This window comes from Chaetodon auriga, chromosome 15, assembly GCF_051107435.1.
Source record: "Chaetodon auriga isolate fChaAug3 chromosome 15, fChaAug3.hap1, whole genome shotgun sequence".
NCBI lineage: Eukaryota > Metazoa > Chordata > Actinopteri > Chaetodontiformes > Chaetodontidae > Chaetodon > Chaetodon auriga.
Window position 1 is genome coordinate 535001 of NC_135088.1, and position 26825 is coordinate 561825.

The window sequence follows — 26825 nt, forward strand, 5'->3', positions numbered from 1 at the left end:
TGTGTGTGTGTCTGTGTGTGTGTGTGTGAAGCAGAGCTGCTGTGTGTGTCTGGACAGACAAACAGAGCCAAGAGTCCCTTTAAAGCTCCGTCAAGCTGAGGAGACGCCGTCACACTGATGCATCATTTCAGAGGTTTTTAGGATAAAAAATCTATTGTAGCTGCTTCAGTAATCAGAGTTCAGAAGCTTCTGGAGTGCTGAGCTCAGCAGCAGCAGGAGGCTGATTGGTGATCAATATTTGTCTATAGAGGCGATCAGATCATGTCGGCTCATTAGTTCTGTTTGTTTTACTAAGTGATGCAGCCAGTCAGTCAGAAGTAACCGAGTCAGTTAATGTGTGCTGACTGGCAGCTCACACACACACACACACAGACACACACACACACACACACACACACACACACACACACACACACACACACACACACACACACACACAGGTGGTGGTGATGGAGTATAAATGAAGAGGAGGCCTTCTGTTCTGCCTCACACCAACCAGCAATCAGCTGCTCCTGTTCCTCTTCTTCATCACAGAGTCACCTCCTCCATCTCCTCCTCTGACTCTACAGGTGAGTTGTTCTGCTCCTCTTCCTCCACTGTTATTCCATCTACTCCTCTCTCTCTACACCTCCATCTCCTTCTTCTAACTCAACAGGTGAGACGTTCTACTCTTCATCTCTTCCTCATCTATCCACTCTTTCATATCCCCTTTCACATCTAGAGGTGAGCTGTTTTCCTCCTCTTCTGCTCCTCTTTCTACATCTCCATGTCTCCTTCCCTTCATCTTCCTCCTCCTCTACAGGTGAGTTATTCTACTCCTCCTCCATTATTCTTCCTCTTTTATCTACCTCATGTGTATTATGGTTACTGTAATTTAAGGGACTCTTATCCAAAAAGTTTGGTTGCATTAATGTGAAAAGTGTGTGTGTGTGTGTGTGTGTTCAGCTCTCCTCCAGCATGGCGGCTCTGTGGCTCCAGTCTGTCTCTCTGCTGATCTTACTGATCGTTTCCTGGCCGGGCTCACAGGCCGTCGCGCCCCCTCAGCACCTGTGCGGCTCTCACCTGGTCGACGCCCTCTACCTGGTCTGTGGGGACAGAGGCTTCTTCTACAACCCCAAGAGAGACGTGGACCCTCTGCTGGGTGAGACCACCAACTGCAAACCTATGGACTCCTTTTTCATTTTTAGTTTCAGTATTGTGATTCAGAAATGAACCAGAGGGATGATGACTTCCTCTCTGACCGTCTGCCTGTTTGTCCCGTCAGGTTTCCTCCCTTCGAAGGCTGGCGGAGCTGCGGCGGCGGGTGGCGACAACGAGGTGGCCGAGTACGCCTTCAAGGACCAGATGGAGATGATGGTGAAGCGAGGCATCGTGGAGCAGTGCTGCCACAGACCCTGCAACATCTTCGACCTGCAGAACTACTGCAACTGAACAGTGCTTAGCCTGGCTTTGGTTAGCCTTGCTTAGCATAGCATAGCTTCGCTTCTTGGCTGCCTTAGCCCTGACCCCCCCACCCCCACCCTACCACCAGAGGAGCAGCAACGATGTCTCTCTGAAAAACCAACTGCTGTCAAATGAAGTGCAGAGAAATGGATGAAATTATTTTCCTAGAAAATAAAGTGTTTGAATTGAATTGACAGAAAATCAAGACGTGTGTTTCTTCACGTGGTGGCTTCTTTATTCAAGGACATGCAACAGGATTTATGAACCGCTGTGAACAAGTTTAACACCCAAACTAACAGCAGTGTCAGATACTCGGACAGTCAGCTGATGTGTGTGTTTACAGTGCAGTCAAACAAACACAGTGTTTAATATGAAGTCATTACAACTGTAAGAATATCTCTATCTAATTTCACATTGCTCAATGGTAGGACATGATAGATAAGTAGATCGATTCCAGCAGAACACAAACAAACCACACAGGACAAAGAAAAGTGCACAAACACAAGTACTAACCTCAGAGTAAAAAGCATGCTCCTTCACAGCATGTGCACGAGTGTTGATGATAATGACATCATGATATGATTATTTTAATTTGAGACGTCTCTGGATTATTGGAGTTATCTCTTAAGATGTATTACAAGCAAATGTCTCCTCTTTATTTATTTTGTATTTCTAATTTTATTCCTTAAACCCTGAAATGATCATCATTTCTGAATTATTCAGTGTTTTCCCCACATCGGCCACGAGGGGGCAGCAGTCCATTCCTCATCAGCGCAGCAGAAGAAGAGAAGAAGAGAGAAAGCGTCACAAAGTTAAGGTGGATGGATTATTGGATGATGTGGTGAGGAAGTACTCAAACCTTTTAACGGAGTAAAAGTACTGATACACAAAAACATCCTTCTCTGTTACCACTAAAAGTGCACTGGAATCTGTACTTGAATAAAGTATATAAGTATGGTGTAAACAACAAAATGTAGTGCAGTATAAAGTACAACATTTAAAGTACAAAGTGAGATGAAAGAGTACTCAAATCAAATAACCTGTAGGCATGTGAACTCTGTATATTGTCACATACATGGACTTAGCAGTTTTTCTTAAAGAATATTGGCAGTAGTACTTTCTATGGCAGTAGGATTTTTATAGCATTTAGTATTTTTTTTTTTTTTTTTATAATTTCCACATAATGTACACGTACAAAGATGTTTTTCTTTTCTGTATTCTGCACTTTTTTTTATCTTGACCCTTCTGTGCCACTGTTTTTGCTTTTTGTAATACTTGATAAAGTCTTATCTTATCTTATCTTATCTTATCTTATCTTATCTTATCTTATCTTCCACCACTGGACACATGGATCAAACTCTCTGAGAGTTGTGCTTTATTTCTCTCGGTCTTTTTAAGTACTTGTATTGTAGTATAGTTGTATCTTCGATACTTTCTCTGCAGTTTTATTCCTTTGGGGAACTTGGGAAAGATGATACACCTGTTGTGTGACACCGAGTCGGCCCGGCGGGAGGGGCGGGGCTGGGCGGGGCCAGGTGTCGCGTTGTTTACCCGTGCAGCCCTCCGCTCTGGCCTCAGTCGGTGTGAGTGCGGTTAATCTTAGGAATCCCGGAGAGGGCAGGCTCGTGTCAAAGCCCCCAGCTGACTCGCTGTCGCCGGCTCGTCGCCCGTGGACCACCGGCCGATGCACCGGGACTGTCCGCTGTTCCGTCTCTAGACTTCCGCTGTTCTGAGCTTCCGACGCGCTGCTGCGTTTCTGTGGGTTTGTTCCTTCAACAGAGCGACACGATGCGAGATGTTCAGCTGAATAATGAGACGTGCACGAACGGTAAGAACACCTGACCAACGATCGTCAACAGGTGGAGGCTTTCGTGTCCGCGTCCATTGAACGTGTTTGTCTGTCAGTGTTTCCTCCTTTATGAGAACTAAGTGCTGCTGCTTTCTACACATCAGCTTCACTGTTCCGCTGTATTTTTATTTAACACTGTACCACCACACCACTGTCAGAGCTAGGACCTACAACAATATAAAAATAACCAATCAGAAAGGAGGCAGAACCATGCAAGGACACCTGACGCCTCGTGAGGTGTGACAGTACACGTATGTGCAGGTGTTGTCCTCATTCTCAATTTAAGTCCGTCCACTCTGTTGACGAAGATTTGACGTGTTTGTCAAACGTTAGCTTTGTTGTTTCTGTCCAGCCTGTGTCGTTGGTGGAACCATCATCATCATCATCATCATCATCATCATCATCATCAAAATGCTGTCTGGATCAGTAATGACGTCATGACAGACGGTTTTTGTTTCAGTGATTGAAGAGAAGTGTTTCATGTTCATTCTAAGTATCTGCATATTCTCTATTTAGGATTGTTTTGTGTCCAGTGAGATTAAATTAAAGCAGTTAATTGGAATTAATCAATCAGAAGTGCACCAACTGAGCGCGGTGTGTCCTGTAATCAAGTGATTTAGTTCCTCTCAGTTAGTCCGAACCTAAAAAGCCCTTTAAAAACAGTATTTTCCCACAGATTTCGTTTTAAATCCTGGCGTGTGAGGATGCTTTGACCTCTGTCTGTCGACGCTTCGTCACCTCGGAGCCTTTATGTCCCCTCCACTCCGTCTCCACCTCTTGTTCGGTGTAATCCACCCTGCTGCAGTGTGAGCGCGCTGAGGCCTCGCTCTCTGTTGACACTGTAAATATTGAACTGGTCTGCCGGCTCCTCTCGTCATGTTGCTCTAATCTGCCCAGTGGTCAAACCAGTATTACACAAACCTTCACCAGTCACATAAAGGGTCCAGAGAGAGGACATTGTCCTCACAGCTCACCCAGTTCAGCATGTTTGTCACCGTCATGACTCGTGAGATTAATCTTATTCATCACGGCAGGCACCCCCCCCCCCCAAAGAAAAGACTTGAAAACACCAGCTTGTGTTTTGTCTGTTTATTTGATAAACGCGACTCTCCACACGTTGACAGACGCCATAATAGTTATTTTCTTTATTGCTGATTGTTTTTTATTTGTATTCCTGAACTGCCTCGCAGGCCGAGTCAAACAGTCTCAGCTTAGAACTAAAAACTAAAACCAGGTTTAATTCTGATTAAAGAGTAAGTCAGACAGTGACTCTGGGGCTCTGGTAAGAGTCTAAAGAGAGACAGGAAACAAGAATAAAAGCATTAAACAGAAAACTGGCTGTGACGCGTCTGTCTGCAGGCTCTGTGCTCAGGCTGTGGTGCGGCGCTCAGTCTGCGGTGTGTGTCGTCCCTGGAGCTCAACCGCTGTTCCACCCACATCCAGACAACAGCACTCAGACAGCAGGTGTGCCTTCACACACACACACACACACACACACACACACACACACACACACACACTCATCGCACCTATCTGTGTTAATGGACAGGCCACAGGTGGCCTACATCCATGTCAGTATAGAATAATTCAGTTCAGCAGCACCACAGGACACTCTGCACTGTGTCCTGCACCTGTAGCCCGGTGGACCTAATGTCCACCTGAAACGCTCCACTTTGTCAGACACAAAGCAGCAAATCCTTCCAGGTGCTTTAAAGTTCAGGTTACAGGTTGTTCAGCGACTTCCTCAGAACGACGACACAGAAAGAGGATATTTAAGAATAAAGCAGAGGCCGAGTGCTGAGTGGATCATTGTTTCACGAGAGAAAAGGTGTTTAAAAGGAGAACAGCCTCACGGCGTGTGTTTGGTTTGGCCGTGCTGGAGGATAAAATCCTTTGTTAAAAAGAGGAAAATGTGTTCGTACTTCCTCAGCACACACAGAAAGAAGGAAGAGGAACGGCCACAGTGTTTGTCCTCCATCAGACTGAATTTGAAGAAGACAATGAGGTTAAGTTACTGTAGACGTTTACCGTTGGCGTCCCTGTAGACGCTCGGCCGGCGTCGGCGCCGCAGCTGCTGCCTCGTTCGAGGGTTAATAATACAGCAGAGAGTCTGTCACAGTTAGAGAGGACTGTCCAAGTCCAGCAGACACACAGAAGAAAGTTCAGAACCACATCAGCTGTCAAAAACTGACAAAGTGTTCAAGAAGCTGCACAAACATGAGATTTAAGCTTTGTTTTAATCGATGCATCTTAGATAAGATAAGATAATCCTCAGTCCCACAGGGGGAAATTTCCAGAGTTACAGCAGCGAAGGGAAGTTCGACTAACAGAGTTTCTTCTTTTAATATTATTTCAGATGAGTGTGAAAGTGTCCAGTGCCAGTAGTTTCACATGTAAAGTCCAGTACTCGTAGGTGAACCTGTGTACTTCTACACAGAGCTGTATGTTCATGAGCGCCTGGTGAACATAATCTGACTGATCTTATCATGAAGTCTTGTTCACTGAATCCTCTGGATTAGTCTTCAGCTCAGATGAAGTTCTTAAACGCAGCGTGGAGGTACACACCCTCACGAACACACACTCGTCTGACTTCATGTTTGCTTCCAGGTTTGCAGACAAATGCTGCTTACAACCAATGGCTGGGCCTGACTCTGGCCCTGCTGTCCGCCTTCCTGATTGGTGGCAGCGTCATTCTAAAGAAGAAAGCTCTCCTCCGATTGGCTGCCACCGGTCACACCAGGGCAGGTGAGAGAGCTGGATGTGTGAGCTCCTTTCTCTGATGTGTTTTCAGTAGACGTGAAGCGAGGTCTCACTCACGAACATGAATCAGCTGCACGTATGATAAAGACACGTTTACAGGTGGTCTCGTGTCACGCTGCTGAACTTGGACAAACACGTTTTTACAGTTTGATCTTTTTCCACTTCACTGATCACTGCTCATATGTGTTATCTCGATTATTATCCTCAGATAATAATTCAGCCGTTTCATTTTCTTGACATGCCAAAGTGTTTCCTCACAATCAGGACATCATAAGTAATTATCTCTTTTTAGTCACTTAAAAAAATAAAGCGGTGTTATGTTGTTTTTGTAAAGTGTGTCACCTTGTGTGTGTGTGTGTGTGTGTGTGTGTGTGTGTAGGTGATGGAGGTCATGGCTACCTGAAGGACTGGCTGTGGTGGGGAGGCTTGTTAACCAGTAAGAATTTTGTTTCCGTCTGGGTTTCTAACCCACAGTGTGACGACAGTAAAGGTACAGGAAGAATCTGAAATGAGGAAATGATTTTCTTTGCTTTTAACACAACGACTGACGCATTTCCTCCAGGTCACACCTAAAAGCTCCAGAGCTGTCTGACTCTCTGGTTTGTCTGGTGGAAGTGCTTTCAGACGAGGAGCTGCTTTGCTCTGTGTGGTGAACTCTCTCCAGCTTTGCTTTACACCGCTGCTCATTTTTTACAGTGGAAACAATGGAGGCCGTGGCAGCAACCGCTCAGTAGCAAAGTTTGCATCCAAAATTTCCAGAAAATCATCGACAGAGAACTCAAATTGTTGCTTCGTCCCGTCCTCTCCTGCTGTGTGAATGTGAGCTGAGAACGTGACTGAAACTTGACTTCTGTCGGCTGCTCTCTCCCTCTGCAGTGGGAGCAGGAGAAGCCTGTAACTTCGCCGCCTACATGTTTGCTCCGGCCACACTGGTGACTCCGCTGGGCGCTCTGAGTGTCCTCATCAGGTAGCCGTAGTTCTCAAAGTTCGGTTCTAGTTTTAATTTAACTGCATTTATCAGCACAGAAGTGCTGGAAAAGCTAAAAATTAAAGAAATATTTCAATGTAAAACGGACTCACTGTGTGTGTGTGTGTGTGTGTGTGTGTGTGTGTGTGTGTGTGTGTGTGTGTGTGTGTGTGTGTGCATATTTCAGTGCAGTTCTGTCCTCTCACCTGTTGGGGGAGGTGTTGAACGTGGTGGGGAAGCTCGGCTGTCTGCTGTGCGTGCTGGGAAGCATCTTGTTGGTTATCCACGCCCCACAGGAACAGGAAGTGACATCACTACAGGAAATGACCAACAAGTTGCTGGAGCCTGGTGAGAGCGGGTTAATGAAGTCTGCCAGAGTGTTTGCATGCAGCTCACCTGTTTACTGACAGCGTTTGGCTCAGAGTATCAGGCTGAAGAGTAATCTGTACATGACTTCCAGTACAGACACCTCGAGGAAGATAAACAAGTCAGCCTTTGTTCACGCCACCATCGCACAAATCCTCACACTTTGACGCTCTCGACACGATAACTCCAAAGTCAGCATGTGCTGTAGAGAGGTGGACACAGCCACACAGTTTGACATCATGGTCGCCATCGCCACGTTACCCTAATGAGACGCTCATTTCCATGATGAACATCATGAACTTGAACGTAGCTGTCCGTGAAGTCGCCCCCTGCTGGCCAATAGAAAGAATGCAGACTTAAGGCTCCGTCCACTAATTCATATACAGTTTATTGATGTCTGAGCGCTTCATGTGTAGCTACAGCTAGCGCTTAGCTTAGCTTAGCTTAGCATAACGACCGCTCAGAGTAACAAAGTTGTGTGTGCGTGTGTGTGTGTGTGCGTGTGCGTGTGCGTGTGTCAGGTTTCCTGGTGTACATGTCGGCAGTGTTGGTTCTGTGTGCGGTTCTCGTGCTGTATTTCTCTCCTCGGGTCGGTCGCTCTAACATCCTCGTCTACATCAGCATCTGCTCGCTGCTCGGAGCCTTCACCGTCTCCTCCGTGAAGGGCCTCGCCATCGCCATCAACACCGGTGAGAGATGAAAAACACTGAATATGAATTATTTAATTTAAACAAAAGCCAAGGCGATTTTCCACATCAGGGCACGTTTCCAGGTGTTGCACTGTTGTTCTGCATACATGAAAAAAGTCGTACAACGCCTTTAGTGTCTCCGGAGGGAGCCGTGTGAAGTCAGCTGAAGACTGAAGCTTGAAGATACGTTAGCTGCTATTAGCATAACACACCTGAATCTCTGACTGGACTGTCGAGTTGCACTGTGGGTAATGTAGTTGCTAGGTTTTGGCAGTGTAAAATGGTGCAATTCATTTCACTCCAGAGCTCCAGCGTGGAAACGTGCATTGAAACATTTGTAGAAGTCCAATGATAAATCTGTGGAGGAGTCTCAATACTCAGTAAGCTCCTCTCTCCTCTCTGTCCAGTGTTTTATGATATTTCAGTGCTTGCTAGTCCTCTCACCTGGATCCTGCTGCTCACTCTCATCGTCTCCATAATAACACAGGTGAGCCTTAAAGTTCCTTTTGCACTTTTGTTGTAGGAAGTTTCTTAATGACAGTAAACGCTGTGGCGTCTGAGTCTGAGCTGTGCAGGTAAAGTAGTGGAGACAGAATGTTTGAGAATCAGACAAAGGTGTTTTTCTAATGCCCACAGGTGAACTACCTGAACAAGTCTCTGGACACCTTCAACACCCTGCTGGTCTACCCCATCTACTACGTCCTCTTCACCTCCGTGGTTCTGTCCACCTCCATCATCCTCTTCCAGGAGTGGAGGAGCATGGCGACCGTGGATGTGGTGACAACGCTGGGAGCCTTCCTGGTCATCGTGGTGGGCGTGGCCATGCTCCACCTCTTCAAAGAGATGCAGGTTGGTGGTCGCCAGGTTCCCACATCTGGTGGGAAGACTGAAACCAGAAGAGTGAAGCTGTTAGAGCAGCAGGTCGATGCCTGGAACATGTTCAGCAATCACATGGATGGACCATTTGGTGTCCACATACTTTTGGCCATGACTAATCTGCATTGGTTAAAGGGATGCAAAGTGCAACACATAGCTGTGACAGCAGAATGACTCCTGCTTTGATGTCTTGTAGGTGACTATGAGGGAGCTGACCAATCAGCTGTCTCAGCCGGTGGAGAGGGTGGGGCTCGCGGATGAGATTTCAGCCAATAGACAAGCAGAGGGAGATGGAGGACAGAGAAGGAGGAATAAAAAAGAGGATAAATACGGACTGATGGACAACATGGTGATAGAGAGTCTTCCTCCTATGAGAGAGGAGGGACCGAGAGTCTTCATCATCAGCTGAAAGAGACAGAGGACGAACGGAGACACAGGTTTGTGTTTCCTGTCTGGACTTCGTGGTTCAGACTCTGACTGATGTTAGAAATCTTGTGTTCAGGCCTTTAGCTTGACGGCGCTCCAGTTCACCATCGAGGTCCTTCAGCTTCCACACAAACAAATCACATTGAACTGAAATCTGCAATCAGACTACAAAGAGAATTAGAGTGATTACAGAGACCTTGTCCTAAATGAAAGTGCAGTAAATCAGGATGTAATCCAGCTGTGGGACATTTGAAATGTCTCCTCTACCTTCAGATCGTCCTGTTTGCTGTTTCCTGTCGAAGGTGGTGAGACGTGTTCTGGACTACGAGAAAATGTTTAATTGATCAGAACAGTTCGCTCACCAGCAGTAAGCTGAAGAACCAGCTTTGAGTACTGTCTTTGTTTAGGATTTGAGGGATAAGGCTGGTGGTGTTCAGGATTTATTGTCAACAAAAATCATGAAAAACCAAAGACAACAGCGTGTTTCTGAGCTCTCCGTCGTCTGCGGGCGGTTTTAAAATACTCAACACTGCAGCTGATCATCGTGTTTAATGTGTTCAGAGTGGTTACGATCTGCCACACGACACCTTGTTCTGAGGGTCTGAATGGGGATCAGATTTTAATAAGTAATAACCTGCAGTCTTAATTCCTTCACACAGACAGGAGTGTGACTTGAGAGCAGCAGCTTCAGTCGCTTGTGTCACGAAAAACTCGAGCGGATGACGACAATGTTTGTTGTCGACGTTTCCAACAAAGAGCTCTCGAGCAGCTAATCTGGTGTTTTCTGTTCGTTGTGTATCAGCTTCACTGGATTTTGTGCTCTGCGACTCTGAACCCTGTTTGAAGACCTCTGCTTCTGAGGTCATTTAGCTCGGATAGCTAACGTAGCTTTCCACAGATGGCAGACATGAAGAAGAGATTATCTTGTCTTCTGTGGCAGGAAACACGTCCTGCTGAGAGATCCATCAGATGTTCAGGCCTGACGGACAGTAAAGAGATGTTGATCTCTTCATGGATTTGTTGACAGTAAAGAAAAACACAGACTTGTTCTTTAAAGGAAAAAAAAAACAAAAGAAAGAGGCAGTTTGGTGGGAAACATTAACAGATGTGACATTTCAAACAGACGTCTTTTCACGGCACTTTATTCACTTTAATGATCTTTTCAAGGCTGAAACAGACGTCGAGCATATCTCATGACTTTATATACTTTGAATTACTGATAATTAATAATATAAAAGATCTTATTTCTGACATCACTGTAAAAATGTTAAGCATTTCTGTGGTTATGGTGGAAGTTCTCTTTGTAGTCTGAAGAGTGACTGAGTGAGGTATTTTTCTCATGTTATTTGTTAACTTAAACTACTAATGAAATATTTCAGCACCACCTGAGCACGATGCAAAGTCGTCACATCCAGGTGTCATAAAATGCAGGTGCTGGACCCAAAGAAGACACAAATGAAACCATGAAAACAAGCTGCGCACTCCGCAGCTCCTGTTAGTGCAGTTTAACATCCTCTCGTTCTTCCTCAGACTTCAGTCGTCTTCAGAAGTCTGAAAAACATCACGAGCTCCGAGCATCACTGCTGATGTACCATTAAATTGCACTCGAGGGAGCTGCAGCGTGAAGACCTTTTTCATGGATTCGAGTTTACCACCATCAAACAAGAGGCCCTAAAGTCGAACAGACAGATGAGTTTGCTTTTATTTCAATGAAGAAAAACGTATCACTCGTATTTAGACGATAGGACTCTGGATGTTCCTGAGTCTGATTTTAAAGCCTCGATTGTTACTGTACTCGTCTCTGCTGATGACTGGAGTCCATGATGCAGCCGGACTACACAAACTGTTTCTGTGATTCATGCTGCCCATCATTCAGTGTTTACTCCAACTGTCAACTTGATCTGTAATTTCCCAAAGGAGATAATTATCTCGACAAGGTAAAACACAAAACACACACAGACGCGAAAAAAGAATACATACAAAAGTTGATCCAGGTGCAACTTTTTGGCAAGACAAGCCTGCATTTTATTATCAGCTACAGAGAGAATTAAAACGACACAAAATGACCACAAAGACACGCAAAATGACACCAGACACAAAACAACTACAGAGAGACGTGAAACAACTACAGAGAGACATGAAACAACTACAGAGAGACGCAAAACAACTACAGAGAGACGTGAAACAACTACAGAGAGACGCAAAACAACTACAGAGAGACGTGAAACAACTACAGAGAGACGCAAAACAACTACAGAGAGACGTGAAACAACTACAGAGAGACGCAAAACAACTACAGAGAGACGTGAAACAACTACAGAGAGACGCGAAACAACTACAGAGAGACGTGAAACAACTACAGAGAGACGCGAAACAACTACAAAGAGACATGAAACAACTACAAAGAGACGTGAAACAACTACAGAGAGACGTGAAACAACTACAGAGAGACATGAAACAACTACAGAGAGACATGAAACAACTACAGAGAGACACAAAACAACTACAGAGAGACGTGAAACAACTACAGAGAGACACAAAACAACTACAGAGAGACACAAAACAACTACAGAGAGACATGAAACAACTACAGAGAGACACAAAACAACTACAGAGACGTGAAACAACTACAGAGAGACACAAAACAACTACAGAGAGACGTGAAACAACTACAGAGAGACACAAAACAACTACAGAGAGACGTGAAACAACTACAGAGAGACGCAAAACAACTACAGAGAGACGTGAAACAACTACAGAGAGACGCAAAACAACTACAAAGAGACATGAAACAACTACAAAGAGACGTGAAACAACTACAAAGAGACGTGAAACAACTACAGAGAGACATGAAACAACTACAGAGAGACACAAAACTACAGAGAGACACAAAACAACTACAGAGAGACACGAAACAACTACAGAGAGACATGAAACAACTACAGAGAGACACAAAACAACTACAGAGAGACGTGAAACAACTACAGAGAGAGACACAAAACAACTACAGAGAGATGTGAAACAACTACAGAGAGACACAAAACAACTACAGAGAGACGTGAAACAACTACAGAGAGACGCAAAACAACTACAAAGAGACATGAAACAACTACAAAGAGACGTGAAACAACTACAAAGAGACGTGAAACAACTACAAAGAGACACAAACAACTACAGAGAGACACAAAACAACTACAGAGAGACACGAAACAACTACAGAGAGACATGAAACAACTACAGAGAGACACAAAACAACTACAGAGAGACGTGAAACAACTACAGAGAGACACAAAACAACTACAGAGAGATGTGAAACAACTACAGAGAGACACAAAACAACTACAAAGAGACATGAAACAACTACAAAGAGACGTGAAACAACTACAAAGAGACGTGAAACAACTACAAAGAGACACAAACAACTACAGAGAGACACAAAACAACTACAGAGAGACACAAAACAACTACAAAGAGACATGAAACAACTACAAAGAGACATGAAACAACTACACAGAAACAATACGTTACAATACTTTGATTGACAGCTCATGCCAAAAGTCCAAGATAAGCAGTCGCCTGGAAACCAAAAGTTCAAAAATTTTCACAAGTGCATATAATTCTACTCTTCATGTAAAAGATATTATCTGTCATTTAACAGTGTTTTACACATTAGTTTCATATGTCGAGAGTTTCGTGCTGGATCGTCTGTGACCTTGACGCATTGCGTACACACTGAATGATGCTCAGCAGTGAACTGTGTGGATGTCGAGTGTGTGTCTGCAGCTGAAGACTCTTCTGTTGATGAAGCTCAGAGGAACAAACCAACCAAACTAATTAAAGACTCTCAGTGTTCTCATACTGCAGCCTGTTCATGTGTGTTGAAGCTTGTGTCATGAATGACAGTCATGCCAGTTTTACATTCAGGGAAATGTGCTTGTTTGCGTTCTTGCTGAGAGTTACATGTTGACATGGATTCCTCTGTCAGATCTGTGCTGTAAATATGAAGCTAGAGCCAGTTTAGCTTATTTTAGCTTAGCATCAAGACTGGAAACAAGAGGAACAGCTGGCATGGTTTTCGTGTAGAGTATATTGAATATAAATCTTTGTTTTTGCACGTGTACAGTGTCTACATCATGAAAATCGAAACACACTAACGCTAGCTAACAGCTGTCTGCAGATGTCTGATTATTGAAGTTTTAGTTTCAGTTTTTCCCCATACTTCGGACAAAGTGTGTCTCCCTGACAGTTTTTATGCTCTGCTAAGTGGTCTGCAGCAGATGTCTAGTCTCTGATGTAGTTTGTTTTTAAGAGTAGTTACTAAATCCTGTCTGCAAGGAAGGAAAAAATGAGCAACATATGTGCAAAGTATGTGTGATTTGAAGTTAAACTGCTCAAACGAAATGCAAAAACTCTGGTTTGGTTTCATTTATCGTGTCTGATTCAGATGCCTTCGACTCTCATCATCAACCTTTTAATTCCCTGTTAGTTTTTAAACCTACGTTTGTATTTTAATGCACACGGATCATTTCAATAAAAACTGGTGATTTCCACTGCTTTTTGATGATAAGCACCACTTAGATATCTTCAGGATCAATGTCATTTTTCTTTTTTGATTATCAATTAATCTTTGGATGTGAATCTTTTGATTGAGAATGTCAAAAATCTTGAGAAGTGGCATCATCAGAGCCCAGGGTTATTCTTCAAAACAGTCCAAAGATATTAAATTCATAATTCAGTTGACTTTGAGCCATCAAAGTCCACGTTACATCAATATAAAAGATAAGGAAGCAGACTTTAGCTATGCAGCACTTTGAAACAAAAATAAGGGGCAGAGAAGGCGACATAAAAATAAATTGACTGGTAGTTACTGGTTTGTTCACTGGTTTGGCCTTTCAGACTTAGTTGGAGGTTGTTTCAGAGTTGAGGAGCAACAACAGCAAAAGCCTCCTTCACTTTCCAGTTCTCAGGTCTACAGACCAGGGGCCTCATTTATAAAACATTGCGTAGAATCCATACTAAAAGTGTGCGTACGCCCAAAAGCTGAAAATGGCGTACGCCAAAAAATATTCGGATTTATAAAACGTGCGTACTCACACCTGCACGCAATTTTCCCTTTATAAATCACACTCCACCTGGAAGATTGCGCAGGTGGATTCACCTCACATCCCGCCCCCGACACACCCACATTTTACCATGAATGGTCAATGCAAAGTACCTCATGAATGACTTTGCATATAAATATGCCTGCTGATCAATGGCATTTTACGTTCGATCATGGCAGAGAAAAGAAAAAGAAATTTTACGGAGACTGAAATCGAGGTGCTTGTGGGTGAGGTGGAGGCCAGAAAGGATATTTTGTTTGGTGGTCACGGTAGTGGCGTCACGAATAAAATAATAATAATTTTAAAAAATGAGTGGCGGCACGTCGTCACCGCAGTGAATAGTTCCAGAGCCACAGAGCGATCTGTGGCAGAAACTACAGATCCCTACACTACTGTGCGTCAGGATGAATGAGTCATGTGCTGACCCAGGCCACCGTGCCACTACATTCGTCAAGATCATGTCCGAGGTACAAATAATTTGTACATTGAGTGAATGCACATTTTTTCGATTCACATAAGCAAATTCATTTTCACTCGGAGCCCTTATAGCAATGTGAGTGCAGTCAATTGCGCCGATTAAATTTGGGAAACCGGACATTGCTGCAAATTGCCTTTTAATGTTGGCCTGTTCACCCACAGTGTAAGGAAACCTGATGTATCGACTGGTCATTTTTATAATGCCATCCAAAACGGCTGGCATTATGGCGCTGAGGGATGGCTGCGATATCCCAGACCTACGGACATAATTTAACTGAATTATACCCAAAAGGGGCTTTAGACAGACAATGTAATATTATATAATATTAATCATATCAGACACTTACCTGTCGGCTAATTCCCACTGAAAGGAGCCAGTCGCCAGAAACCCCCGAGTGGTCAGCACCTGGATATGCACCGGGATGGCGCGGTTCCGGCGGGTGGGTCTATCTGACACTGGGCCCAGTTCAGCACATAGATCCAAGAGCACCGCTCTAGGGAATCTAAATCGGCTTATTAGCCAGTCATCATCATGGGCCAGGGAATCTCCGTGGTCCCGAAAACTTCTCTCCATCCTGATCCTACCATTTGCGTGATCTTCCAGCAGTGCCAGCGCATCCATTGTGCAGCATTACGCACGAGTGTCACCGCACTATTTATATGCTTACTCAGCAAACTGAATGATTGTTGCACACCTTGTCACAATTAATACTAATCCATCAGTGCCATCCACCGCTCTGTATCATTTGAAGATGGAAGTATGATATATGAACATTGTGCATACAGTAGTAGGCCTAACGGCTCATTAAAGGAACACATCTATAACACTGCAGACTTGGGTGTTTATGATTACGCGGGTCTATAAGTCTGATATGTGATGACATTAAATGTATGAGATCAATCTGGCTTCAATTCACCACCTCACCATCTGCACCGCCAGTTTCCCCGTCTCCAAAATGTTCGTACGCAAGCATCAAAGTTGGCGTACCGGTGCGCACATTCTCACGCTAAGTTTATTTTTATAAATCACAACCTTTGCGTAGAAAGTTGCGTACGCAACTTCCAAGCCCCGTTTTGTGCGTAAGCAAGTTTTATAAATGAGGCCCCAGAAGCTTCTCCCAGTTCAGACCCTTTGCTGCGACACATAATTCAGCTCAGGTGCCTTCCATTTCTCTGGTCATCTTTGATTGGTTGACTGGAGTCCACCTGTGGGAGCTTCAGTTGACTGGACATGATTTGGAACGGCACACACCTGTCGATGCCTCTCTGAGCAAAAAACAAGCCATGAGCTCGAATAACTACCTGCAGAACTAACGATGAAAACCATGACACTCCCATCAGCCTCAGCTGCACTCTGTCTTTAGAGCTAGTTAGCAAATGTGAGCATGCTAACATGCTAAACTAAGATGGTGAACATACTTGCTGACGTTAGCATGAAGTCCAATACAAAGAAACACAGTCAGAGAAGATAACACATGAAAACACGTTGGATAAGAAGTGCCGGGAGCAGGTGAATAATTTCATCATCACATTATTCACATTCACATTATTTATTCTTCCAAACTTCTTGTCTGTTTGTTGACCAGCGTTGATCGTTGCACGCTGTTCCTGCTTCTCCTGCGAGGATTCGCTGCCTCACAGAGGAGTGAGGATGTTGTCGGTGAAGTGTTTTGTCAGAAACCTCAGCGGACTAATTATCCAGCAGCAGAATCATCAGGAGGCGAGCAGACAGACTGAGTGTCAGACAGGAAACTCAGCGAGATGCAGGTACTTAGTGAGATGCTTCCTCGCTCTCCTCAAACTTTCACTGTGGTGCTGCAGAGGAATTTGAATTGCAAACTAGAGCGACGTCCAGCAGCTCTGCAGCCGGTCACTGAACGCCTCATCCAGAGCCCGTTTGGGCCCATCAGCAGGAATATGTTTTTAGTTGAGGGAGATGTGTGTTTTAATGTGCATTTTCAGGATCTTTTACGAGTGTTTCCTGTTGTCTGAGGTGTAAAACAGAAAGAGTTAGTGAAGAAATGATGATGAATATGAAACAAGTGAAGAGTTTTATTGGTCACATGGACAACAATCACATTGAAGCCGTCGTTGTTGCTGTCAGGATCCCTCCAACAATACTCTGACAAAACATATAAAAGCAAAATTATGCAAGTAAATAAGACATGGGAACTAGATAGAAGAGGGAAATATAAAAATAAAATGTGAAGAGCTGAAAACATCAGATCTGTGTGAACAACCATCCTCCCCACATTCATACATGAAACTAACAGAAATGTCTGATTTCCATCATGTTTTCCACCGTCTGACCTTTGACTGCAGCTCTTTCAATGACTCCATCTGTCTGTCCTCTTCTTCTATTTAATGACGCTGAGTGGAAAATTAGCTCCACCTGCTGTTTATCTCATATTCACATGACAGGTGGATGCAAACAAGCAGCAGTTTGCATTTTCTGTTGCAGGATCTCTGAAAATTTTGTGAGTGAGCAGGAGAGCAGAGCGAGACAAAACCCTTCGTAGCGAACATTAAATTCAAAGGAGAATCAACGTAACGTGTGATCAAACAGTCCAAAGTTGAACTTAATGAAAAGCCAAACAAACATTTTAACACTGATCTAACAGAACTTGAGAGATGCAGCAGACCTCAGATTTTCTGGGCGTTTCTTTCAGACATGTGGAGGGAACAGTAAGTAGACCTGATCCCAGACCCGAGAGGTCTGGAGGCTTCATCAGTGGCAAGATCTGAGAACTGGACTGATGGGGTCTCTTCTGGACTTTGTGAGGACTCTAAATCAGCTACAACCGTCTGATCTGAGACCCAGAAACACACAAACACAAGTGTAGCAGCAGGCAAGCCCCCCGAACACAAGCCCTTTGATTTGTGATACTAAATAAGGGAGCCGGGACTTAAGGACGAAGTACAGGAAGTAAGGAAGTACAGTTTTTCCGAGTACTGTTCCTAAGTAGAATTTGAGGTACTTGTACACGTTTCACACTGACATGTGTTCAGACCCTTTGCAAAGCACTTGAAATTTGGCTTGCGTGCCCTCTATTTCTCTGATCATCGCTGATTGATTGATGGAGTCCACCTGTAGGAGCTTCAGTTGATTGGACATGAGCTGGAACGGCACACACCTGTCGATGTCTCGGAGTAAAACACAAGAACTACCTGCAGAGCTCATACCTGCAAAACTAATGATGAAAACTAATGACATTCCCATCAGCTAGCAAATGTGAGCATGCTAACATGCTAAACTAAGATGGTGAACATACCTGCTGACGTTAGCATGAAGTCCAAAGTGCAGCCTCACAGAGCTGCTGGCACGGCTGTAGACTTGTTTACTCTGGTTTAACATTCAGGTCAAGCAGGCTGTGAATGTGCACACGAGTCAAAACAAGCTTCGTTACAGAGCAGCAGATCAGAAATAAACCAATCATCAATAAGCCAACTGTAGCTGGAAGCAGGAAGCAGGTCCAGGATGTGAGAACTGTGGTAAAAACATTTCATGGTTCACAAATATGAAGACTTGCTGATTCTCCTTTTCATGGTCTTATGATATTTGTAATAACTCTGAGGTTTGGACTGTTGGTTGGACAAAACAAACATTGTGAAGGTGTCAGTTTTGTGAGCACATTTCTCACTGTTGTCAGAATTAATCATTCATCAGTCGATTAATGGAGAAAATAATGAGCAGATGAATCTGGGATGACAAATATCATTAGCTGCAGTCCAATAAAAAATAGTCCAAAATGAGCTCCACCTCCACCAACTCAACATAAAATCCTGCTTTTACATGAAAGCATGATTGATGATGATCCAATGATATGATCTATGAAAGTTTAACAGTCTCAGGGGACATTTTTCTGCATCGAGTACTTTTACTTGAAATACTTTAAATACATTTTACTACTCACATAGTTTTACTCAAAACGTGTACAATGCAGGACGTGTGTGTGGTTTAATTGGTAAAAGACACTCCAGTAAAGGTTCTGAGTACTTCCTCCTGAGCCACTGTTTGTTCTGTTAGTCACAGCTGAGCTCCGCCTGCAGCGGCATGTCAACATGTCCTCTGTGAAGACAGCCTGCTGCGGGGTCGGTCAGTCCTCCAGACGTCCACTTGGTGTCGCTGTGATACAACACATCGACCACTGGCAGGCCAGTTTGAGGAGGCGAGCTGCTTCCTGTGAACCTTAGCGTTAATCACACAGCACGTTTAACATATCAGTCACACAGCTCCTTTAAAAACACACTGTAGATTCCCTAAAGCTCGAAATCCTCCACATCTACTCTGCATGTCCTTGTCTCCTGCCGTGTGATAACTGACATTCAGAAATCCAATAAAGGCCAAATGTGTTTTTACCTGGATTCACCTCATCAGTGAACCGTGACCTGAATCTCCAGCAGGCTGTTCATGAGGAGTCCCAGCGTCCCCACGCTGGTTTGAGTAGCGTCGACAGACTGTGAGACGTGTTCAGGGGCTGCTGTGGGCGTCACGGCTCGGGACGTGTCAGGATCTACACAGCACACCGTCCTGCTGCCCCAAATACTCATGAGGCACCACATGTGGATTAATCCGCTGCTGAAAATAGTTCTCAACAAATGCAGAAAAAGGACAGTATTTCCCTTTTGAATTGTGCTGGAGTGTAAGTATGAAGTCGCATACTCAGGCCCAGTACAAGTACTTTGTTGTTGTATTAAAGTACTTGGGTAAATGGACTTGGCTTCTTTCCACCACTGCTGAGTTTTACAAACTTAAACGCATCACGTCACTCAAACTGGACTTCCTGTTTTGGACTTCCTGGAGCTTATCTCTTGACTCACCGGTTCCTTAAACATGGCAGCCACCTGCTCTGCTTTCAGTCTGGATCCCCCTGAAGACCTCACACCTGGCTGGCTCTGCTCTTTTCATGAAGTTGGTCAGTGATAACAAATGTAAGAACAGACGTATCCTTTATCTTTAGGCTGGGAAACATCTGAAATGTTTGGTTAGGACGCTTTACAACCGTCTTCATCACGACGATCGGCATCATTCAGCTCCTCCCATCGTCTCTGCAGCTCAATAACTGCAGTTATTCAGCACGCGACGATAATAATAATCACAGCTGTATCTGCTGCTGCTGATAACGACTCTCCGCTCTCACAAGTCACTGGAAACCAAAGACATAATTACATTTTGCACGCTTTGATTGGCTTTGGTTAATTCCCTGACAGCCAATCAGCTCGGCTCCTCTGTCTGGGTTGTTCAACTTGTGTCCATGTTTGATGGTCATTTTAAACCCCGTAATCCTCTGAGAGGTTGAACGGGCCGCCTCATTTTTCCTCTGCTTCCTGTGGCAGTCTGACAGCTCCAGTGTCCTTTATGCACTTTACTTCTTATCTGACACGTTCCAACAGATGTTCCTCCGCAAATCAGCTTCCACGACTTGTTATTATGTTGTTTCGTGTGATTTCTCTAATCCCTTAAAACAAACCGCAGCTCCATCGTGCGGTTGAACGTGTGTGTATATAAACATTACTGTGCTTATTTAAGTGTTTATGGTGATGACAACTGTGATTTCAGAACATGGACTGTGCTGTTACACATCAACCTCTGCACTGAAAGAGCAGTGTCACATGTATTATTATATGTGTTAGAGGAGTTAGCCGTTGCTGTAGTTGTTATTATTATTTTTTGTGTGTGTGTTACTGTTCCTCCGCTGCTTCTCAGCAGGTAAACAAAAACAGGAAAATGTGTGCTAAAACATGGAGGACACCCACTGAAATATCCCACTGATTATTGCATAGATGATCTTGAAATGTGGTTCATAACATTGGTGATCCTCAGACTTTTCATCTCGCACCATCATCATCATCATCATCATCATCATCATCATCATCATCAGTACTTTATGACAAAATAACCTGCTAAACTTGAAGTACCCCCCTCCCCCTCAGCTGTACTTTGTTAGCCACCAATTAGCAAACATTAGCATCTAACACACTAAACTGTGTTGGTGACACACCTGGTAAACATGCTGACGTCAGCATTAAGGCCGATGTGTAGCCTCACAAGGCTGCTAGCATGACTGTAGACCTTAGTCTGATTAACAGACCGGACACGATGAAGAGCGAGTGCTGAAGATAATAAAACATGTACAGAAAGACGAGGCAGGGTAAAAGACGGGACATTTGTAGGCTGAGACATATGAGACTCTGTCTTTATGCTTTGGATTAATTGCCTTTCATAACACGTTTTCTCCCGTTATGTCAGCCTGCGTCTCCTCCAGGGCCCTGCTGTCTGATTCAGTACAAAAAGGAGTTAAAATCAACTCCTGTCGCATGATTAGAACGACGTCGTCTCCGCGTCTTTTACCATTTCACAGCACTGGCAGAATGAGAGGCAGGAGGAGGCTGGTTGGCTCCGTTTCTAGCTGCATATCCGCCCATTTAAAAACCACGGGAGGCGGGCTTGTCTTGATTTGAGCGTGGCCGTTATTCGCCCAGCAGGCAGGCTGTGACGGAAGCTACTAGAAACTGACAGAGATCCTGGATTGAGAGGGTGTAATGTGTCTACAAGCTGCCTTTAAAGGCCCGGCTACCAGCGGATAGAGGCAGTCATGGAGGGAGACGGGGGAGGAGAGGGGAGTTTCTCCGGGGCGTGCTGTGTTATTTTTAATTGAAAATCCACCTTACATTAATCAGATTCCTTCAGAAGTCTCTCCTATGACCGTGGGCTGTTAACTCTGCAGGAGAAGTAGGCCGATGACGACGGAGATCAAGAGAGGGGCCACAAAATGACTCAATAGATTTATATTATCATCATTAAATTCATTTCTCTGTCAGTGTGTACCAGAGATCAATCGGACTCGAGGAAAATTAAAAATACAACAGCGTCTCATTAGGTGATAAAGACTCATTCGATAAGGTTATTCTGTTTCTTACTGTCAACAAATTCCACTGAAAGACCCAAACCAAGCTCTGCAGCGTCTGTGGCAGCGCTTTCTACTGAATACGTAAATATTTAAAACAGCACGAAAACGTACACTTTACTCAAGCAGGGGGAAACAGTGAATTTGTTGGTGACTATTTTAAGCAGTGAGTCTGAAAAGAAAAGAAAAATACAGATTATCACCAGATCCACATTATAAAACGCCCAGTTTAGCTCAGTTAGCTAACAGGCTAACTAATAGTAGAAAATTACCAGGACTTAATATTGGACCATTCTGCTTGATGTACAGTGTGTCCAGGGCCAAAGCAGGAAGAAGAAATAAGACAAGGTGTGCAGGTCCAGGTTAAAAGGCCTTTCTCAATATGCGTTCTTCTCTGTACTTGTGTTCTTGTGTACTTGAGAAACGTCATCAGTCTGAGCCCAAGTTCTGTTCCAATTAAAAAGTCCGCATCTCGCCAAGTACAGTCAAATACCCGGATGTGTTCTTGCCCCTCCCATTTTATCGAGGATGCATCGGGTGGTGACTTGTGTGGACTTGGGGCAGCCACGTATCCCAGAATGCATTTCGTAGCAACGATCGCGGAGGAGAGGACTCACAACTGTAAAGTTACAAGTTTCAAAATACTACTGTTTTAGTAGTACGGAATGTGGTTTTAAGATTATTTTATGTGAGAAAGTGGATGTTAAAACTTAAAATCTGTGGTCGATTCATCACGATAGCGCGTAGTTTAAAATTTGCTCCAAAGTTTTCGGAGATAACTGGCAGACGAGCTGCGATGGTGACGTCATCACTATCGCAGAACGACCGTCCTGCGTCCTCCCGTCCTGGAGAGACTGTACTCCCAGGTCCAACTTGCTAAGTCCGAACTGTCAAGTTCGTAAGTCCGAACTTGGCGTACTTGGTATTGAGAAACGACCAAAGAAACATTACAGTGACATCCCATTAAGGTTAGGGAACATGGAGGACTTGTAACGGATGAGGTCAGGACCCAATAGCAGCGCTACCCGAATGCAGAAGTCTCAGGTGAGGCCGGCTTGATGCTCCGCCCAGAGCGAGTGACAGTTTCAGGCAGTCCCACTGAGTAACCGATCCAGGAGGGGCAGGCCAGGTGAGAGTGGGAGAGCCGTTTAAGTAGTGCACTGACTGGAGGTGAGTCTCAGGTGTGTGCTCAGGTGATTGGGTGGGTGGGCGTGGCTGAGCAGGAGCTGGCAGGCTGTGACAGGACTGAAAGTAAATAAATACATGACTCAATAGATAAATCAGTTTCTTTATTTTGGCAGTTTCGGTCCTCCATACTCTCCGCGGACGTAGTGGGTCTGTCATTGTGGTGATAATAATCATGTTTGACCACTAGAGGTCACTTGACTGTAAACAGATGCTGCTTTGAGTCATTTGCTGAAAATACTGAATCTGCTATTTTTCCTCAGTCTCAAATAAAGAACAAAATATCTGCAGTTGAAGTGAAGAGCGAGAGTTTCAGTCAGAGGGCAGAATGGATAAATCGTGCAGATTTCAGGGAGACTGTCCTTCTTAACAGCTTAGCTGCAGGCTGTCTGTCTGTTATCAGGGACGACTCTGCGCTAACACAGGGCCTTAGGACGATGACGGCGAATTCAAGTTTTTAAAATATATTTTGGAACATCAGCCTCTAAGATGAGCCCAGTGTGTGTCTCCGTTCGACTGTTAGTGACGTCAGGAGCTCGACAAACAGGGAGTGAACAAATGCTGCTTTCGAACGCAAACACATCGCATCAAATCAAAATGAGCGACGCTTCATTACCATTCAATAGTCCCAAAGACGTGTTTCATTTCCCTGCTTTTTAAATGACACGATTGTTTGCACGTAGACGGTGACTGGCAGAAACCAACAATGTGACCAATAACTGCAGCAGAAATGAATGATTCCAGATTTTGCTCCAGACAAATATGACTGAAAGCAGATGTAAATCAATCATATTGTTTTGATCATGTTTCACTTAAAGCGTGTCTTATTGGCAGCCATGCTAGCGGCATGATTCCACAACTTTGGTCCAAACAGAAACAGCTCAACAGCTGTTTGATGGATTACCATGAAACTGAACATAAATCCATCGCTCTCACAGGATGAATTATCGCAACTTTGGTGACTTTATGAACAAATACCTGCAAAGCGTCTCATCAGCTGTACATTGTGGTTTGTGCTAATTAGCGAATGTTAGCAAAATGCTAACTGGGATTATGTCAGGTACAGCCGCAGCAGGCTTGTGCCTGACAGAGCTGCTAGCATAGCAGATGGTGCTATAACCTTCTCCTCCTCAGCAAAAAGGGATCAAACGCTGAACGTAGACCTCTGCTAACAGCCTAAAGGCTCTTTCTGCTGACTCTTGTTCTTCTTTGTGGCACAGAAGTTTTCTGTATGCCTGAAATATTTCAGCTCATTTTCACTTGTTTGTTTCAAACTTCTCCACGTCTCTTTACAGTGAAGAATGGTCTGGTGTTTTGTCGGCAGCCCCTCGAGGATCCAGTCCTCCTCCTCCTCCTCCTCATCACTGTTCTGCTGGAACGTTCTACGAGGGCGAGCAGCGGAAGGTAATGGGCCACAAACTCCTAATCAGGGCCTTTCTGGGGCTAATTGTCGGCTTTGTTTCGGCCCCGTCTGTCTCCGTCCTCCCTCACAGCCGGGGGAGTAATGAGGCGTTATATGATATGATGTCCCCCTCAGGACACCAAACCATTCAGTGAAAGGTCCTGGGAGCTCTGGAAAGAGCAGCAGCTAATGGACAGAAACAAGGACGAAAAGACGAAGGCATAAGAGAAAGAACTGGAGACAAAGTTAGTGCGATGAAGGCGAGAAAGGTTTTGTGCAGGACGGAGAGAGAGAAGAAAGAAGAAGTGGAAATTAAGACACTGCACCAAGAGATGGATCGATGAAGCAAAGAAATGGAAAAAGAAGAAAAAGGTGAGCGAGCCATCGGGGACTATGGAAGAGAGTCAGACCCACAGGCAAAGATGTTCATTTGATTGAACTTTCTAGTCTGAAGCAAACGATCTGAAAAAGCCTCATGTACTCCACGAAGCCCCCAGTTTGTCTGGAACACTGGAAACCTTCCACACAAAAAGCTGCTGCTTCTTTTCACCATTTCCCACAAACTGAAGAAACATTTTGACAATTAAAACACCAGTCATGGCTTTTCCAGCATTCACTCACTGTACAATGAGCCTTGAACAACATGCCAAGGAGTCGTTAATGGAGGGGTTTGTTGGTTAAACGTCTGAAGGCTGCACAGCCTCACCAGTCCCTCTCCAGGACCTCTGCCTTCTGTGCCTCTTTGTAGTCTCAACACAACAAATCATACAAATGGAGATTAACGCCTGGTCACAGCAGCACTTAAAGCGGCAAAATAACTTCATTTCAGAGGAATCAACACAATCAGCAAATTCCATCCTGGAGGTGGAATAAATGTCTGCAGAGCTTCGCTGAAATCTGAACCTTTGAAGGAGAGTCAACGATGGAGTATTGTGGCTATTAGCTGTGTCAAGTGTTAGCGACGCCGACTTTAGTGTCACATAACCTTCACTGAGCAGACCTTTTCCAACAAGTCAGGTGTCAATTAGAGAAACAGCCGGATTTAATAAATGTTTTCATCTTAGTCTTCACGCCGACACACATCAAGACAAAGAGTTTCCCACTGACCTCGAAGGGTTTCAGTTTCCTGAGGAGGCGCCTGGCTGTCCTCAGAATACAAAACGTCTCAGCCGCTCATCGTGTTGATGCTTCGTGCTTCTGCAGGGTGGTTTTCTTCAGTGATGTCTGCTGAAGTGGAGGCAGGTGGAGCTTCTCGCGTCACATTATCACCTCTGATCTGCCTCAGTTTCTCCACCAGCTCCAAATTTTCCTGTCAGTCGTCTCTAAAGCAGATTTTTTGCAGCGATGCTCACCAGAAAAGCTCCTGCTGCATAATTTCATCAGTGCTTTTGAGCAACTTCACTGTCAGAGCCTGACATTTTCACAGAGAAATAAACTCTTACGGAGGTTCAATCACCACGATACATCTTTCTCCAGACTGAGCTTCTGCACTCAGAGTGTCATTTCTGCCAATTGGTCACGGCAGATAAGAGCAGATAATTACAGTGGAGAGAAACTGGGTATCACACTCTGTGATCTGACGGAGCTGCACTGGTCTTCAGAGCGGATTTTTACCATCAATAGACTTGAAATAAAGAGCTCTAATGCGTCTCGTGTCGAGCTGGAAATGGGAGATAAAATCTGATTTAACCTCCCATCTGTGTTGCCCTGTGGCTTCAGAGCATCCACAAATTATTCCGTAAGGTTTCATAAGATGACAGACGAGGAAGATATATGGAAGAGCGTCACCACAGCTTAAAGAGACTGCTGAGAGCGAGCAGGGCTGATGTCATCTCAACCCAACAACACTCTGATATCTGAAAACAGTGGCCAAAAAAAATAAAAATAAAAATAAAAATAAACACAAGCAGCATACAAGACTTTAAAGATCGGCAAAGAAATGTACTGAATCAAGAATCACCTTTGATCCGTTCTTTAAAGAAATCAACCTGCTTCTTGTGGTCGTCTCTGCGAGGTGTACAGCTGCTGTTCGCCGCAGTAACATCGTGGTATCACAGGCAGAGCACATGGTCACCGGGAGCCAATCAGCAGCGTCCTACACAAGAGCACAGACTCTGAACCCCCCCCCCCCCCACACACACACACATAAACACACCTGCAAAGGTGTCTGTTAGATGAAGTTCTTACTCCTCAAACCCACTAACACACTGTCTGCCATCACCTGCAGCCACCGTGTAACACCAGCACTCCATTAGCGAACGGTGCAGCTCCACCCTGCCTCCAAAAACAAGTCCTCCAATGGGAACGACAACATACATGAACCTTGGAGATGCATGAATGTCTTCAAGACAGAAAAAAAAATACAGAAGTCCAGA

The 26825-nt window shown here is 44.5% G+C and overlaps 2 protein-coding genes across 2 annotated transcripts; both read left to right on the forward strand.

Annotated features, from left to right (window-relative positions):
* The first annotated feature begins 957 nt into the window (after window positions 1-957).
* On the forward strand, window positions 958-1431 carry ins (preproinsulin). Its single transcript, XM_076750874.1, has 2 exons — window positions 958-1141; window positions 1265-1431. The coding sequence occupies exons 1-2, from the start codon at window positions 958-960 to the stop codon at window positions 1429-1431; spliced, it is 351 nt and encodes a 116-aa protein (XP_076606989.1).
* A 1608-nt stretch (window positions 1432-3039) lies between these two features.
* On the forward strand, window positions 3040-11502 carry nipal4 (NIPA like domain containing 4). Its single transcript, XM_076749646.1, has 11 exons — window positions 3040-3271; window positions 4652-4756; window positions 5900-6037; window positions 6432-6488; window positions 6929-7019; window positions 7207-7367; window positions 7907-8074; window positions 8482-8561; window positions 8711-8923; window positions 9147-9387; window positions 10907-11502. The coding sequence occupies exons 1-10, from the start codon at window positions 3232-3234 to the stop codon at window positions 9357-9359; spliced, it is 1266 nt and encodes a 421-aa protein (XP_076605761.1). The 5' UTR covers window positions 3040-3231; the 3' UTR covers window positions 9360-9387; window positions 10907-11502.
* Window positions 11503-26825: the final 15323 nt, after the last annotated feature.